Genomic DNA, 17,030 nt, shown 5'->3' with positions numbered 1-17,030 from the left:
GATCATTATTCTTAGCCACTGTCTTTTTTAGATATATTTTGAGAACCTGTGATATGACACAATTATATATAAAAGTTTTATAAATCCTATTTTATATGAACTGTTGAAATGATAGTATAATAATTATCATATATATTTGTATTTTAATTTATATTAAGAATATGAATTAAGTAATTCAGAGTAACATTTTTTTTTCAACTTTAGAGGATAAACATTGATTGTGTATGAGTATTCAACTCATCAACCTTCATTTCATAGATAAAAGAAGAGTATTAGAATAATGTTACTTATTAAAGGGTGCACCAATTTACTAAAAAAAAGCTCATGCAAAAATTATTTTTTAAACTTTGTTGGTTTGCATGGTTGTGATTACATTTGCAAAGATGGAGAAGCACAGAAGAACCACGTGATAATAATTTTCAAAAATTTCCATATAACCTTAAAAATACATGTCACAAAGCTAAGTTTATTAAAAAATGATAATAGAATATTTGAATAAAATTTAATAAAATGTCTGCGTCATTAGTGCATAAAAGTTTACAAGTTTTAAAAGGTGAAAACAATTTAAGTAAAGGTAAATATTACCCTTATTGTTACTTTTATGTTTATATGTATTCAGCAATGTACACTCATTTTGATTTTTTCAGAACCAAAATCGAAAAATATTAAGAAAAAAAGAAAGAAGAATAAACAGATAGGTTGGTTCTCTAATATTATTATCGAATTAGTTTGTATTCTTATCTATGCTAACAAATTTATGAAATTATAATCTGAATCTTCTAAATAAATTGATAGATTTTTAAGGGTTATCTTTCCCATTATATTATTCTAGTAATTATATACTTACAGCTGATAATACAAAAAAAATCACTCTTGCTGATATACAAAGCACAACAACAAATAGTAAAGATAAATTTGAAGACAATCTTAAAAAGCTACAACTGTTAAGTTCCAGGAAATTAGATAGTGAAACAGCCGAAAAGGTGTGTATATAATTTCATTTTCACTTATTATAAAGAAAAATATTTGTTTATATAAATTTATTATAAATACTATGTTAATAGGTTTTTGAAAGAGCTGTCAAAAATACCAAATTTGTTGAAGAAACACAACCTGAACCCGAAGGCACAGTTTTCACAGAAGAAGACTTCATTAATTTTGAGAAAGAATATTTTTGTTCATAAAATGACTCTATCTGATGTAACAGTTGGACGTATGATGGTTCTAGGATCTATGATATTTTTAATTTATTACTTTATATGGGTCATACTAATGCCTATAATGAAAGTACCTAATGGTAAGATATAGCGTAATTAATGCATTTTTAGTTTACTCACTTATAATTTCAAAATATGCGCATGAATTATATTAATATTTAGATGAGGCATTTACAAGTACTTTAATTTTTTCAGATAGCTGGTTATTGACTCTTTTTCCACCAACTATTTACACTTTACTGTTACCAGCAATATTTGGATTATTTTTTATTGGGTCTATTGTAATATTTACAGTTTATAATATAATATTTTCGAGATAATACTATTTTTATTATTTTGTGTGATAATGCTTCCTGAATTTGGCTATTAGATTGTTAAAAGTATCATGAATTGGATTGTTTTTCGTTCATAATTTTATTTCATCTCTAATACAAAAGAGATAAGTAATACTTTCAAGAAAAACTAAAATAACTAAGTAATACTACTTTATATTGTTTATTAACAAGCATTTTAAAGTTTACATTCAATACAGATAATTCACTGTTTGGTGAAATGATTTCTAATCAAATATGATAATATAATTTCAGACAATTACATTTGTCTAGAGATTCAAAATATAGTAACAAGTTATGTTTAGATACATAAATGCATAACAGTGAACTAAGAATACTTAATCTTACGATCTAAAATTTATTATTTTTTTTATACAATCATATTTATAATTGAAAAAACTTAACAATACATAACATAGAATATATATTAATTTACATTGATTTTTAATGCACTCATACTTACATAAACAATGTATATACACATGTAGGTGACTACACCGGGATGAGGCAGAATGCTTATTTCATTTGAACAAAATCTGCAAGTTGCTTATAAAACCAAACATGTCTATGCATTTCGAAGTATGAGTGATTTCATATATATAGCATTGTACTGAGTATACATTCACTTACATTACCATTGGAATGAACTTACTAAACAACTACAAACCAAGTATTCAAAAGTCTCATTAAACACAATTTACAAATTATATATAAAGTATAAAAAAGGAACTTAAATGAAGTATATATTAATATCAGAGTCATTATATGTGTTTACTTACAGATGAATAATTGTATATTCAATTAGGTAAATCTTAAATTAACAACAAAATATTACAAAGAGACGTTTTTTTATCATATTTTTATATGATATCCATTTTGTTTTAATAGATTTTATTAAATGTGAAATTAAAACTGGTCAGACAGCAATTCACAAACCTCCATTGATACAGATTCCTTGCTTGAGCGTACAGTTAATCTGAACATCTACAAAAAAAAAGAAGGTAATTAGTTTTTTTTCTTATTTATATGTCAATTTAAAATCAACATATTACTAACCTGAGCTTGTTTATTTGGCTCAAGACGGAGTAAGCATCCCACTTGCTGAGTTCTTGTATGAATGATGCCAGCACATACAAAATTATCAGGATTTGGATCGATACCATCCAATAATTGCATTCCAAATCCAAGAAGCTTAGTTCTAGCAGCCTGCAAGTCCATTGGAGGAGTTGCTTTAAAATTCTTTGTGATCTTTGCTGCTCCCTGAATTAGGAGAACAATGTGAGTGCATTTACTACTTTATAACATAGTAATAATGTATACCTACCCGCCTAAATTTTTCCAACGAGCAAAGAATGATTCACCATTCATTTCAGTTGGCTCAAAGAATTTATTTACAGTTAATGGCAGTCTAAGTGTAAATCTTTGTTGTACTCCGCTATACATAAAAGTAACCATTAAATTGGGTGAATCTGAAATAAAGAATTTGAACATGTATCATATTAAATCAAATTATTTTAGTCAAGTGAGCTATATGCAACATTTTTTTCCTACCTGCATAATCCTCGATGCATTCAGCTGTTAGCATTTGTTGAATTTGAGCACCAGCTTCCAAAGTTGGTTCAACTGGTTTTAATTGAACAGCTAATGATTGTCCAGCAGTCCATTGAACTCTGATAAGTTGAATAACAAATGTTGAATATATATATATATATATATATATATATATATATATATATATATATATGATAATTCACTATAATTACAATAAATTTGATATACTTACACAGGAGTAAATTGTTGTAAAGCTACTTGTGTTTTGTTTCCATAAAATAAAGCCAATCTACCAAGATTTTGACGAAATTCACTTTTGACCCCAATTTGTATCAGATCATTTTCAAATAATACTCCATTATTTTTGCATATGAACCTGAAACAGAATAAATCAATAAAAATAAATCTATTACCATGTATCAATAAATGACACAAACTTTTTAGAGTTGTTGATATTCATATTTCCATTGGTTTGTTTATTGGAATAAATGTCCCCAAGCATTTCTACTAAGCTTCCTGTAGCCCCTGATCCACTTTGTGGTGCTGAAGTTGGAGGCGTAGATAATCCTAGCAAATCTGCAGAAGCATTGCTATTCACACTACACAGAGAAATTAAATTTAATAGAGCATGAGATAAAGAAATGTTGAGAGATATTGAGATGAAGAAATATTTTACTTACGAGACATTATTATCACCACCCTGATTTGGTACAGGGCTTTTAGACTCTCTAATCTCATTTTCTGGAACTCGCCTGGCTTCTTTTTCTTTAAAACAGCCAAAATAGAAGATTCTCGTTCAGGAAAAGCTGGCATTTCTTCAAGAACTGTTGCCTGTTTAAGACAAATTCAGATATAATTATGCAAAATATTTAGTACCTTTTGATAAATTTCAATATTTACTTACCAATACATCAGTTGTGGCGATAATGCTAAGTTGAAGATATTCACTAGCTCGTTGTTGCAATTCAGCATCAGCCGAACGCAAGTTGCTATGTGTTTTGAAAACATCTTGAATTGGCGTTCTAATTTCAGGAAATAAATTTACAAACTTAATATATGTAGATAGAAGTAATGCTCTTGTCATTGGAGAACAAAGGTGGTACTGAAAAAATATTAAAAAATAAAATTCTGGTCTTTTGCAAACATCATATTACATTTGAAGGATACCTTGGAATGTAGCAGTTGAAATTGAACTAAAGGTGAAGATCTTTGATCACCAGCTATCAAGTTTCCAAATTCTCCTAAAATATAACCACCCACTTTAACCATATTTTCATGACAGGCTGGTGCTTGTAAAGCTTCGAAAACAGTTTTGGCAGCATAACCTTGGACTTCATCACGATTTATAACAATTTGAATTACTCTGTACCATACTTCTTCAGAAACATAATCTCCAGCAATACGAATGAGATTCAGAATTACATCAACATACCTAAAATATAAACAATTAATACAAATTTAATTGTAATCTCAATAGTAAATTAAATTCATACAAACCAAGTATAATCCGTGGCATATTTTTCAGCTAAGATTGCAACTTTCAGTACCATTTCTTCCCTTATAGAATAATCAGCAGTTTCTAAGTAGTTTAACATTTCTTGCACAATCTCTTCAGCATTTGTCTTATCGCACATGGCATACAAAAGGTCAACTGCTTGTTGCCGAACAGATACATCTTTTTCCATCTAAAAACCATTACAAATAAAAAAAAGGTTTTGGATTGTACTACACTACACTTATTCCAGCAAGTACCTTCATTGAAAGAATAACGACTTCTTGATGCTTTTTGACTGCTTCATGTGAAAACTCTGATGTTGCCAGCAAACACATCGACTCTAAAGCCAAGTATCTCAGATTTGTTTCACGATTTGATAAGAATTGACCAAGTTGATTGCAAGCACGAACCAACAAATTAGCCTCACTAAAATAACGAATATAATAAAAACCAAGAATGCTATGATATTATTTAATTTAGTAAATAGTACCTATCGTTATGAATAATCAAAGATATAGCTTCAAAGAGCACAGCATTTTTGCATTTGAATGCTGAACTTTCTTCGACTTTGGAGGCTCTTGGGCTTTATTAAGAATAGTCTCAAGGCATTCAGAGAGTCGACCACGGACAGCTTGGTCTTCTGCTGGAGTGTATAATTTTGAAGCAATCTCAACAACTTTACTGAAAGCCATGGTGCTGGCACAAAGTAATATGTATAATCTTGAAGATCAGTATAACTTGAAGTAACGATCTACAATTGTAATAAATCAAAAATAGTCTCACTCTCATTATTTTATGCAATTATTTCAATCAATTACTCTGGATAGTCGTGAGACAGCCAAACTAACACATCCTTTATATTCATCAGGATTTTTCTTTACTAGAGCATCAATCAAACTAGTTGCAGCGGTTACTACTCCCATATGTGGATCATTAAGCAAATGTATTATCCTAGAAGTCCATTCACCTCCTGGAATGATCTCAGGGCATGTGCGGAACAAACGCAACAAACACAAGGCTGCAGATTGCTTTACAACATCCATGGTGTCCCTGTAATAAATTTTTAATGAAACAGTTTACTAAAATCATATGATAATGATTGATATTTACCCTGAGACGAGCAATTTTGGAATCTCAGTGCTAAAAGACATAGCCATGTCTCTGCTTCCAATATTAGCTATGCACTGCAAAGCTAAATTTACATGGATTGGATTACGAGATGCAAGATCATTTTTGATGCTTTGAATTATCAACTGGATGAGATCACTATTTGTATTTACAAGCACTGATATGAACAAATAACCCTGAGGTACAAACATAGGAATAAGAATTATTTACCTTTATATACTTAATATTATATTTGTTTCACATATTATTTTCTTTTAAATTACTTACGATTTGCTTTTCACTATATTTATTAGATGACAATAGATTGACTGCCTCCATGTGCCCAAAATCAATATCATGTCCCAATAAAAATATGAACAAGAGCTTGCAAACATATTTCTTTTTCTGATAGCCATCAAGAGTTTTATCTCCTTTGAACTGCTTGCTTCGGATATTGCAAGTTCCTTATTAATTCTCTTAACTTCTGCTTCTTTGCTTTTACCTTGAGAAATAGTCACATTTGATAATGGATAAAGGATACAAATGGTATTTGCATGATTTAACTAATAAATAAACCAAACCAATTCAGTAGCAATTAGGGAATGCAATACCGATAGAAAATTTCAATATGGTATTTCGGTAATTTTTCATTTTAAAACCGGAATACCGGTATTTTTATTAACTTAAACATACGTAAACAAATTGAAAGTTACTAGTAAAAATATAAAAAATTGTATATACAACTATAACTATATTCAACTAAACAATAAAATAAGTATTTTCAAACTTCGAAACGTTTTTGAAATATAATATTTATAATTGTAATAAAAAGAAAAAATATTCAGTAATTATCATAATTATTATGTATAAAGTTAGAAAAAAATAAAGATTACGCAGGGGTAATCTGTATGATATAAAAAATTTGGCACAAATATCACTTAAAAAAACTGTTACAATTTACATAATATGAAACAAACACCATTATCTATCAGTCCAATTCTATTTATTGTAACACGATATGAGGCCCTTCGGAAAGCAATAAATATTCAGTTTAATGACGAGTTGAGATAATATTTGACATTTGTTTATATAATATAAACATAATAATTAACACAAAATTAATAATATAAATTATATTATAGAATCACTTGAAAACATAGCTGTTTGATTATGGAATTTGAAGATAAATTTGTTCCGAGAAATTTAAACTTTAGGGTATTATGTATCAAATAGTGCTTATATAAAAATACCGAAAAATACCAAAATCATTTTTGGAATGATTACCGGTAAAAATACCGCCGAAAAATTGTTTGTGCATGTCTGAACTAACAAAAAGATTATTATAAATGAACTATGAGACTTAGATAAATATTAAGAGTCATGATATTTATGTGAGCGAACAGCAAATAAAAAAAACTCTAGTTTTCTATTTGGATTCGTATTATTATTATTTGCTCAAGTAAAATTCCTTGCCGAAAATCACAATTGAAGCCTTAAAGAAAACAATTTATGATGACGCCAGAGTAGGACACCAAATTGGTCTTTAAAGTATTAATCCGATAGTCATAAAACTAAGTATCAACTATTAATGGTTTCGACTTACAGTTTCTTATGTCTGATATAAAAACCGCCAAGCCCCGCATTCCATCCCCTCGTGCCGCCGGCATACTGCCGAATTTCTCCAAGGACTGCAACAATTATTAGGGATTAGTAGACAAGGATAATATCATAAATATAGATTAACAACAACTATGCATTCTATAACTACTTGGAACAAAATGAACAAATATACAAGTGCAATGAATGAATTATTATTATTAGGTTTTGATAACGAAAATATTCTAAATAACTAAATACATAAGTAATTCAGCATGCACTACGTATATTGACAAGTAGATTTCGTTACAAAGGGGCGTATATTGATAACTAACTTTCATCCGGAGAATTCGATAACAGGATCAACACTTTATTCGCAGTAATATGTACACTTTTCCTCTTAAAACAAAATTAATAAACCACCATATCTGTTCTTATAAGAATCCAGTGCTAAATTCTGGGTAGATCGCGATTGATGAAAACTTGACAAAAGCTAAAGATTTGGAACAACCGGTGTTATAAATATTAATTGAATCAAAAATTCGATAGCCATATTTCACATACCTCTGTTGTTACAAAAATAAAAGTTATTATATAAAAGCACTGCGGGACTTTATGACTTGTTAATAAATTTCGTTGGATGTTTAGTTTAAAGGATATCCATTCAGACCAGAGTTCCCAAACTTGTTTGTATCATGGACCCCTTGTGCGTTGCCTAGACCCCAAATTTCAATCAGTATCTTAAGGTCTATGATGTTAAGTTTAAAGAATATCCATTAGACCAGAGGTTCCCAACCTTTTTGTATATTGTGGACCCCTTGTGCTTGCCCTAGACCCCCAATATTTTTAAGACCCTAAATTAAAAATACATGCAGTGGTGTCGGAACCATGTGGGCTGGTGCGAAAAAAAAACGAACCCACTAGCTGCCTATCAAAAAAAAACGAGCCCACCCATCAAAAATTAGCTTCCGACGCCACTGAATACATGTGAGTTTATACATTTATTAATTGAATCTAAAACTAAAAGAAAAGAGTAACAAATAAGTAAAAGTTTGTAGGTTTAATCTTACAACTACAGGCTAATGATGTTCAGTCTATATTTTTTTTGTTAGTAGATCAAAAATGCTGCAAATTACAAACTTTTATAAAAATGTACAATTTTAAAAAATGTGCAATTTCCTTCGTTTTTTGTTTATTTATTAATATTGTTAATAAGTGTTTATTAAAGATAGTATAATATAACTAAATTTATATTATACCAAGAGTTCCAATATTGTGGAATCATGTGGCGTCGGAACCGTGTGGGCTGGTTGGGTGAGATTGTATAAAACGTTTAAAACAAAACAAAAAAGAGTCCACCCATCAAAAATTTGCTTCCGACGCACTGCGTGGAACCCATCCCCATTTTTACATGGACTCCACATTTTTTTCCATTGAACGAGTATCTCTTAAAAGTTGTCATGGATCCTAGGGTCGATATGGACCACTTTAGGAACCACTAGTTAACTTCCCCTAGAGTAAGTTATAGTATGTAATCGCAAAAATAAAATTTTTATATATCTTTAATTTATTTCATTACATGAACTCCACATTTTTTCCATTGAACGAGAATCTCTAAAAGTTGTCATGGATCCTAGGGGTCCATATGGACCACTTTAGGAACCACTAGTTAACTTCTTGTAGGGTAAGTTATAGTAATCGCAAAAAGAAAATTTTTATATATTTTTACGTTTCAATTGTTTCTGAATATATTGAATCAGAAAGAAAGATGTATGTGTGTGTGTCTGTGTGTATTGTGTGTGTGTGCGGATACAAATTTTTGTCGTCGAATTCGGGAACACCGATCAACCGATTTGAATAATTCAAAAACATTCGATTTTTTATTGTAACATTAATAATAATACCTAATTATACCGTAAATTAATATTTTACAATTTAAAGATGCACATATATGGAAAAACAAACATTAATTTCCTTACCTTTACCACATTCATAACACCGATCAACCGATTTGAATAATTCAAAAAACATTCGATTTTTATTGTAACATAATAATAATACCTAATTATACCGTTAAATTAATATTTTACAATTTAAAGATGCACATATATGGAAAAACAAACATTAATTTCCTTACCTTTACCACATTCATTATCAAATAAATAAGTTTTTTGGTGTGATATTTGATTTTCCTTGTTTCAAGAAAATGATATATTATGTGAAAGCAATAAATCATATTTTACTACAAAAAGGAATTTCAATTACATTTAAAAATGGCATAGTTAATAAAGTTAATTTAGGCAAATAGAATACCAATTAAATTTTCTAAGGATTCCGGAATCACTATATGTGAATATCAATTAGAATAATTTTCAGACTTTTCTACGATATCTGTGAATACAAATACGGTTTCTTTTTGTTTTCTGAAATTAATTAAAATAAGTAAAATTATAATCATACATGCAGTATACTCTTACTTTACACAATTGATTTTGTTCAGAATACTTGGAATACTACTATGATTATTGTCCTACATTTTATTTCTTTAGTATTTCTCAAAATATAGAATACAGGCACTGTTATAAATTTTTGTCTGATTTAAAAAGTTTCGTCTTCACTTTACATAAGCGTAATTATTTGCATGTCTAATTACTATTTTCTCCAAAATGTGTGACTGACATTGACTTTAATATGAATAACATTGATTTTATGAAAATTGCGATTTTTGTAAGACAAATTCTGGAAATATAGTTACCGGAGTAAAATTCAAACTATCCTTTTGTTCTATTCCTATAATTTTCTCCTAAATATTCACAGCCAAAATATTTTGGGCTACGGGGTGATTCAAGGGAAAATGAGAATCATTTTTATTTTAATAAATTATTAACTTGGCAAAAGAGAAGTTTAGATAATTTTATGTTTTCTCGACGTTTCGAGTCATTCTGAATCGTTTGGGACCAAAATTAAAAGAAGTATGTATGTATGAGTATTTTATCTACATAGGTAAATTTCAATGTTTATTGATTAAGTCGACTATTTACACGTATCGGGAAGTTCATGCAACTTGTCTTAAGGTAAATTGCCACTTATATATATCTTTAACCTTTTCCACTCGGATGGCGCCGCTCTGGCGCCAAAATACATATTAATTCTGTAATTCGCGAGTGGAAAGGGTTGATATATTATTTGAATTACAGGGATTTGAGTAATTTTAATTATACCAATCTCACATAAATTTCGCCTCATTTAAGATTCAGTTAAATGCTCCAAATTATTAATCTATTTCGTTGAGGGGTTCATAAATCACAAACGCTACTTATTATAAAGTGTGATGCATTTATTGCAGAGGTTCGAAAATTTATTTTTATTATTGTGAATTTAATCGCTCGTATTTATTGCAATAAGTTAATTCTTTCATTCGAACATAAATAAAACAGTATTACCAAAAATTTGCATGCAAACATAACAATGTCTACGCATACATATACTTGACCTGTCGATGCTGAACTTTAGCTGTAATATAACAATCTTTGTTCACAGACCTCTGGACCTCCATTGAGGTAAACAGAATTAATTAAATCATAAAGAATTAATTACGATAATAATTAAATAGCGTCGTCGATTATATTAGAATTTCCGACGATCCACGTGCGTGACGTCAAAAACAACAGTAATTTTACATCAGAAATAATTTAGTATTAAAATTTCCATCTTTGTAATAAATTATTATTGGTACGTCATCAGAATTTATAGCAAAGGAGGAAAGAACAAGCGAATGAAAGTCTATGATATACTAGAAAAAGTTAAATTTTAACAAAAAAATCTACGTCCAATAATATTTGAGCAACGTGAGCATCGACCAATGAGATCCTTTCATTGTGGTCTGACATATGGGGCTTGGGAGCACTCTAGATATACGTCAATTCAACATTAAAATAAATGATAGTTTTCACATAAACTGCCAACAAATAACAATAAATTAAATTTATTGAAATTTACATACTACAATCAAATACAACAAATATATAAGCGTGTGAATTATTTTAATTTTATCGACAGACGAATTTGCTATCGGCCTCCTGAGCCCCTTCCAATTAAATGTCAATCCATATAAGAAGTTGCTATGTTTTGTAGTGGCATCATTTTGCCAGTGCCAGTAGAACACAAACCTAGTGTCCGTGTATCAGTTGTTTCTCGATAAATAAAAGTGTGTTATGATTTAGTGCTGGACTTAAACAAATTAAATAATAAATTAGTGCGAAATTATATTTGAGAAAACCCAGGAAATATAAGCGTGTGAAATTATTTTAATTTTATCGACAGATGAATTTGCTATCGGCCTCCTGAGCCCCTTCCAATTAAATGTCAATCCATATAAGAAGTTGCTATGTTTGTAATGGCATCATTTTGCCAGTGCCAGTAGAACACTAAACTAGTGTCCGTGTATCAGTTGGTTTCTCGATAAATAAAAGTGTGTTATGATTTAGTGCTGGACTTAAACAAATTAAATAATAAATTAGTGCGAAATTATATTTTGAGAAAACCCAGGAAACATGAACGGATACAGTGATAATTTATCCACTAGTATGGAAAATAGCAGGTAAATAATTTATTTTATGAAAAATATATCATCAACATATCATACATTTTTGCATGTTAATTATACATCATATTTTGATTTTACATTCGATAAATGTTTTTAAATGGAAACAAGATGTTTTTACGAAAGTTTATAACACAAATTGGTTTTGTGAAAGCGGTTTTTTGTGCATACATTACTTTTGAAATATCTTGACACAATTCTTATGCTGGAATTACTATATCCTATTATTTTTATTCATAAAATTTAATTAAACGCGATTGCTCTTTGTAATGTCAAAGATGGCAGCTTTACTATGTTAGGTTATATGACGTGAAGACCCACACCCAAAACCTAATTGTTTATATGCTTATTAAATCATAGACATATCTATGTCCAATTGAATATTATTTTAATTTTCATGCTTTTCATTTCTTACCCAATATGACAATTAAAATCAGATACATCCAGCCAAGAGCATTTAGCTAATTCAATTTCTATATTTCATAAAACTTCTTTAGTCAACGTGATTACTAAGAAATTAATGCAATTACTACTAACTATGTTTACAGAACACATAATCTCATGTTTGCAAATATACATCAAACCGCGAATTGCTCAAGCTTCGCATAGTTAATTTTATCCATCTGTTGAAATAATGAATATGATGAAATACTTTTGCTGCTACAAGAATAGAAAGCAGTTTTTCTCTCTGACAAGTGATTGTTTTAATGTTTATTATATTGGGATTTTATCACATACTTTAGTTTGTGTGGCAATAATACGATTTATACATTCTTTGTTTTTATACAATCCTTAAGGGGGTATTCTAGTGTAGGGCGATGAATTTCAGGTCATTTTTAAAGTGTCGTTAAAGAAAGCAATGAATGTTTTTACTATCCATTTTTTACCACTTGTTTATCAATATTATTAAATACAAAACAAAAGAATTAAAAAATAAAAAAGTTGAAAATTGTAAAAACTGGCAGCTGATGAAGTGGGTGGTGTCAAAAAATTGGCACTTCAGTCTTGACATGATTTCAGCCCTTCTAGCCATCGGAAATGCAAAAACTAAAAAGATTATAAAAGTAAAAAGTTTTTTTTACAAATTGGCGGCTGTTTGAAAAAAAAAGTGTTTTTTACTGTTTTTTTGAGTTTCTCGAATTTTTTAAAAATAGTAAATATTGGAAATTGGGGATAATCCTAGTTCGGGCTATAGATAGGTCTATGGACAAGACTCTCTGAACATTTCAAGTGAATCGGTCGATTAAAACTCGAGAAATCGTGTCAACAGTACTGAAAAAGTCTGTTCTGAGAAAAACGCATTTAAAGTTTTGCATGAAGCCAAACCACTATGGAGATCGAGTCAGTAAAATGCCTATATCTCCGAAAATAATTCAAATTTTCAAAAACCTTCTCGTACCCATATTCTTAGATAGTTAAACTTTGAAAATATGAAATAAAAAAAAATCGATTTTTTTTTAAATTTCTACACTAGAATACCCCCTTAATGTTATTGTTCCACTACTTCTGGGGAAGCACTAGAAATATGTTTTGAAACAACTTAGCATAACATAAAATTTTATGTATTGCGCAATTTATAACAGGCATATTTTACATATTTCTATGGTATCATATAACTTGATATAATTTAGGTGAAATAGTGAAAGCTGTCAATATATCAAAAACTGGTTTAGTTAAGGTTGAATCGTTCGTTATTGGATTAGTTGAATATATTCAACAATTTGTTAACATTGGATATACTTTGCTAACGGTTATTTTCAACGAAATAGTTCATCTGCGAAAAGTTTATCTTGGTGTAAATCTTTACAAGTTTTTATTGATGTTTATGCTTGCATTTTGCCAAACATGTATCATTCATCTATCATTGGAATCGAGCAATTTTCATCTGCTTATCTTATGTGATATCAAATTCTGATCGCCGTTTCGCTTTGTCCTCAGAAATTGTCTGCGGCGCATAGCTCGTCACGATGATCAGGAGTTTTCAAACCAGAGCATCTTGAACGCTATGGAGAAATTTGTAAAAACCGTCAACCGCATGGACGAGACCATTCTGATCCCATGTCGTCTGATGGATTTGAAAGCTGCTCCTGCAGCAGATGAAAAGCCAAACGGCAAATCTAAGAAAGGTTCAGCCGATATGTTGACATCCACTGACCTGTACGATTTGTACAACATGTTAAATAATGTCAAAGTTGATCTTCTCTGGGGTGGCAAAGCTCCCGCGGAAGAAAGCTCGGCGGAAGAAACTACTACTCAAGTACCTGCCGCGAATAATAATTCGGCTCCAGCAACATCTCCCGATAATAATACCTTAAAAGTTACTAATAGTAAGCCGGGGCTCGCACGCAGGCCCTCGACCGCCAGCATGGCGTCCACAAACTCTGCTGTTTCCCTTAGCGATTGCGATTCGGATGCCGGCAATGAAAACGACTCTGGTATTGAAAGCGAGGAAGGTGCCGAAAAGAAAGATAAATCCCGTTTGGTGTCTGAGAATTTCCGAAGACATTTATTCGGCCTATATAGGACGCTAGAACAAATGACCGAAGCCGCCAATTACGTTACGGATCGCTACCAAACGGACGTTGGAAGTGTTTGATCAAAGGCCTCAACTTGTTTCTAGTTTTTAACTTAATATTATTTTGTTATGAATAGCGTTTTATTTATTATTAGATATTTGTGAATTACGTTCGGTTGACACCATTCAAAGATTAAAAGTATACCTGGTATTTGACTAATTTCGAAAGTTATTTTTGTTCAAACGGCCGGTGCCGTTGTTTTTCCAGGTCTAATAAGTGTCATGTGAAACCAAAATCAAAATGTAAAAGTGCTCTTTTGTACAAAACTGTGTTCTGAGTTTTTTCATTCATCTTCATGTGTTCAGAATAAATATTTTATTAAATCATGGTGTCCGTTGTTTATGTTGGGTAAATCTGTCTTAAAAATCTATGGTTTTATTATTATTACTCACTTATTTTAAAATGTTTCGAGAAAGATGAATTTTGTTAACGTTTGACTAACTGATATATAAATGATTGCAAATGAACATTCCGTTTTATAGATATCGATGGCATGTAGATAGAATAAATTTTTTATATTAGATAAAAAATATGTAAAATAATAATACATCTCGAGCGCCTTTACAGACCAGTAGATAAAAAATATTGAATCATATTATTTATTTATTTAAGACTGCTTCTTCATTTAACATTGAAAATACTAGTCGTAGAAGCCTCGAAATGTAAAAAATAATTCAGGTAACTCTCCAAAAATATTTCAGAGCGGTTTTTCATATCGTCTTTGATATTATTTGAATTGGAGAACTTGTGATCTTTTTACTATTGTGCAAATGACGTGGTGTATAAAAATTTGCTTTAAGAATATTTCAATGCAGAATATATATGTTAGCAATTGCCACAAGCTACAAAATTAGAATTAGATAACGGCGAATGTGAAGACATAGCTCTATTAAAACTATTTTTAAAGTTATACGAAAATTAATTATATTCGCACAATTCTATTATTAGGGAGCTTTGTGTTCACATAGGATGTAGTTAACTTTAACAAATTAGTACTTTAAAAATATGTTAACTTCAAAGAGATTTTATATTATATTTCAATATATAGAGAATATTTATAAGAATTTTGTTTCTATTAAAAGCAATTGCAAGAGATGATTATGAATAATATATTTACATTTATAATGCAATTGTTTTTCGCAAAATTCAAATGCTGACAATGAAATATTGCTTCTTATATTATTTTTGCATTGGTCATATTGCAATAAAAGTAATGATGGTATGCGTATTAAACAAAGGAGATTGGAATCGAAAAACGAGCATTTAAGACTCGATTTTATTCATGTTGGAAATTATAGATATTTTACTTACTATAATATAAATTAATATAATGTTATATTATATAATATAAATTATAATTATAGATATTATTTTACTTAATTTGATCTGCTATTTCGATACTGCTTTGTTTAATGACCATATTGCGAAACACCCAGAATGTCTGATTTTTTTTAGAAAATATTTATAAAAAGTATACCTGTTTTATAAGTATACTTGTGTGTGCTTGCGTGTACGGTAGGCTAAGGTCTAACTGTAAACTCATATTTAAAAATATAAAAATTATACGTTATATATAGTCTTTCACTTGGTATGATACTTCTTTCTTTACAGTTGATCATAGATTTTGAAGAATCAAATCAACCATTTTATAGTTCAATTCAAACTCTATTTTCATCTTAATGTTTATTGTTGCATCTTTTTTTTTTGTTTATCATTAGAGCAGCAAGAGAAAGCTCATGGAATTTTCATATCCATTGAAGACGCCCCAATAAAATCTTGCATAGTTATTTCAAAGTACGCATATAATTTGCGATTTTGTTAGTTTTTTTTATCTTAACAAGTTCTCGAAAATTAAATATTCAATCTTTAATTTACAATTTGGGATTTCCAGTGGTTTCATGTTTATAGCTAAGGGCTTGTGTTCAGAAGTTTCAAGTAACTTTTTCGGACAACCTGATTTCAAGCAGTAGTGACATTGGCTTTTTGAATATATAGAGAGCAATATGTTTCCAAGTGAAAAAATACCTTTTCCGTGGTATTTCTGAATCATTAAAAAACCCTACAATCGTTGGATAACCATCTATAAAGCTTGTCCTCCTCCCAATTGCTAATAGGACTCGTTAAGCTCTGATTGCTGTTAATATAACAAACTAGTGGGGTGTATGGCATCGTGCCTTAAGGCAAATTGCTGGAACTTCCCGTACCGTAACGAAATGTTCGAGGAATACTGAATGTTTTCCAATAGATTATTATTAATATTGTAACATTGTCTAATATTTATAAGAATTATATAAACTGAATCGCAAAGTTGAAATTATTTGTTTAAAGTATATTAGAACTGTAGTCAAAATTAGAAATCAAATCTGAATTATTTTCGATATACAAAAAAAATTTTTTTTGAAAAAAAAAAAGTTGAAACTAATTTTTTTTTCCAAAATCAATTATTTTGTTAAGACAAGCTGAAAGTTCTTTGAATCATTTAAATCGGACGCTTAGCTCTCTCAAAAACTGCCATTTTTTGCACATTTAGCTCCGTATCTTCGAAATGGCTGG

General features: G+C 29.7%; 2 protein-coding genes and 1 pseudogene across 3 annotated transcripts; 2 read left to right on the top strand and 1 right to left on the bottom strand.

The window, feature by feature from the left end:
- Nucleotides 1-387: 387 nt before the first annotated feature.
- On the top strand, nucleotides 388-1,534 carry LOC113368224 (active regulator of SIRT1-like). 2 transcript variants are annotated; one of them, XM_026609787.1, is made up of 5 exons: nucleotides 388-574; nucleotides 648-698; nucleotides 850-983; nucleotides 1,065-1,297; nucleotides 1,413-1,534. In XM_026609787.1, the coding sequence occupies exons 1-4, from the start codon at nucleotides 511-513 to the stop codon at nucleotides 1,182-1,184; spliced, it is 369 nt and encodes a 122-aa protein (XP_026465572.1). In that variant the 5' UTR covers nucleotides 388-510; the 3' UTR covers nucleotides 1,185-1,297; nucleotides 1,413-1,534. The 2 variants fall into 2 exon arrangements, with proteins under 2 accessions (XP_026465572.1, XP_026465573.1); XM_026609788.1 differs by having other exon boundaries at nucleotides 1,417-1,467.
- A 439-nt stretch (nucleotides 1,535-1,973) lies between these two features.
- LOC113366089 lies at nucleotides 1,974-7,882 on the bottom strand (annotated as a pseudogene).
- A 3,840-nt stretch (nucleotides 7,883-11,722) lies between these two features.
- Nucleotides 11,723-14,828, top strand: LOC113366298 (mid1-interacting protein 1-like). The gene is made up of 2 exons (XM_026607882.1): nucleotides 11,723-11,898; nucleotides 13,840-14,828. Exons 1-2 carry the CDS (start codon nucleotides 11,852-11,854, stop codon nucleotides 14,495-14,497), a joined length of 705 nt encoding a protein of 234 aa, XP_026463667.1. The 5' UTR covers nucleotides 11,723-11,851; the 3' UTR covers nucleotides 14,498-14,828.
- The last annotated feature ends 2,202 nt before the right edge of the window (nucleotides 14,829-17,030 follow it).

This window comes from Ctenocephalides felis, unplaced genomic scaffold (genome assembly GCF_003426905.1).
Source record: "Ctenocephalides felis isolate EL2017-DRISC unplaced genomic scaffold, ASM342690v1 CF-g0.4_SCAFFOLD_01170, whole genome shotgun sequence".
NCBI classification, from domain to species: domain Eukaryota; kingdom Metazoa; phylum Arthropoda; class Insecta; order Siphonaptera; family Pulicidae; genus Ctenocephalides; species Ctenocephalides felis.
The sequence above is the reverse complement of the archived record's forward strand: the minus strand, read 5'-3'. Positions and strand labels throughout refer to the sequence as shown.

Bases quoted from the DNA above. Each gene is read 5' to 3' on its own strand.
- LOC113368224 (XM_026609787.1), top strand. From the start codon at position 511: ATGTCTGCGTCATTAGTGCATAAAAGTTTACAAGTTTTAAAAGGTGAA. The intron at 575-647 runs GTAAATATTACC...TGATTTTTTCAG, and splicing joins TGAAAACAATTTAAGTAAAG to AACCAAAATCGAAAAATATT. The intron at 984-1,064 runs GTGTGTATATAA...CTATGTTAATAG, and splicing joins ATAGTGAAACAGCCGAAAAG to GTTTTTGAAAGAGCTGTCAA.
- LOC113366298 (XM_026607882.1), top strand. From the start codon at position 11,852: ATGAACGGATACAGTGATAATTTATCCACTAGTATGGAAAATAGCAG. The intron at 11,899-13,839 runs GTAAATAATTTA...CTTTGTCCTCAG, and splicing joins ACTAGTATGGAAAATAGCAG to AAATTGTCTGCGGCGCATAG.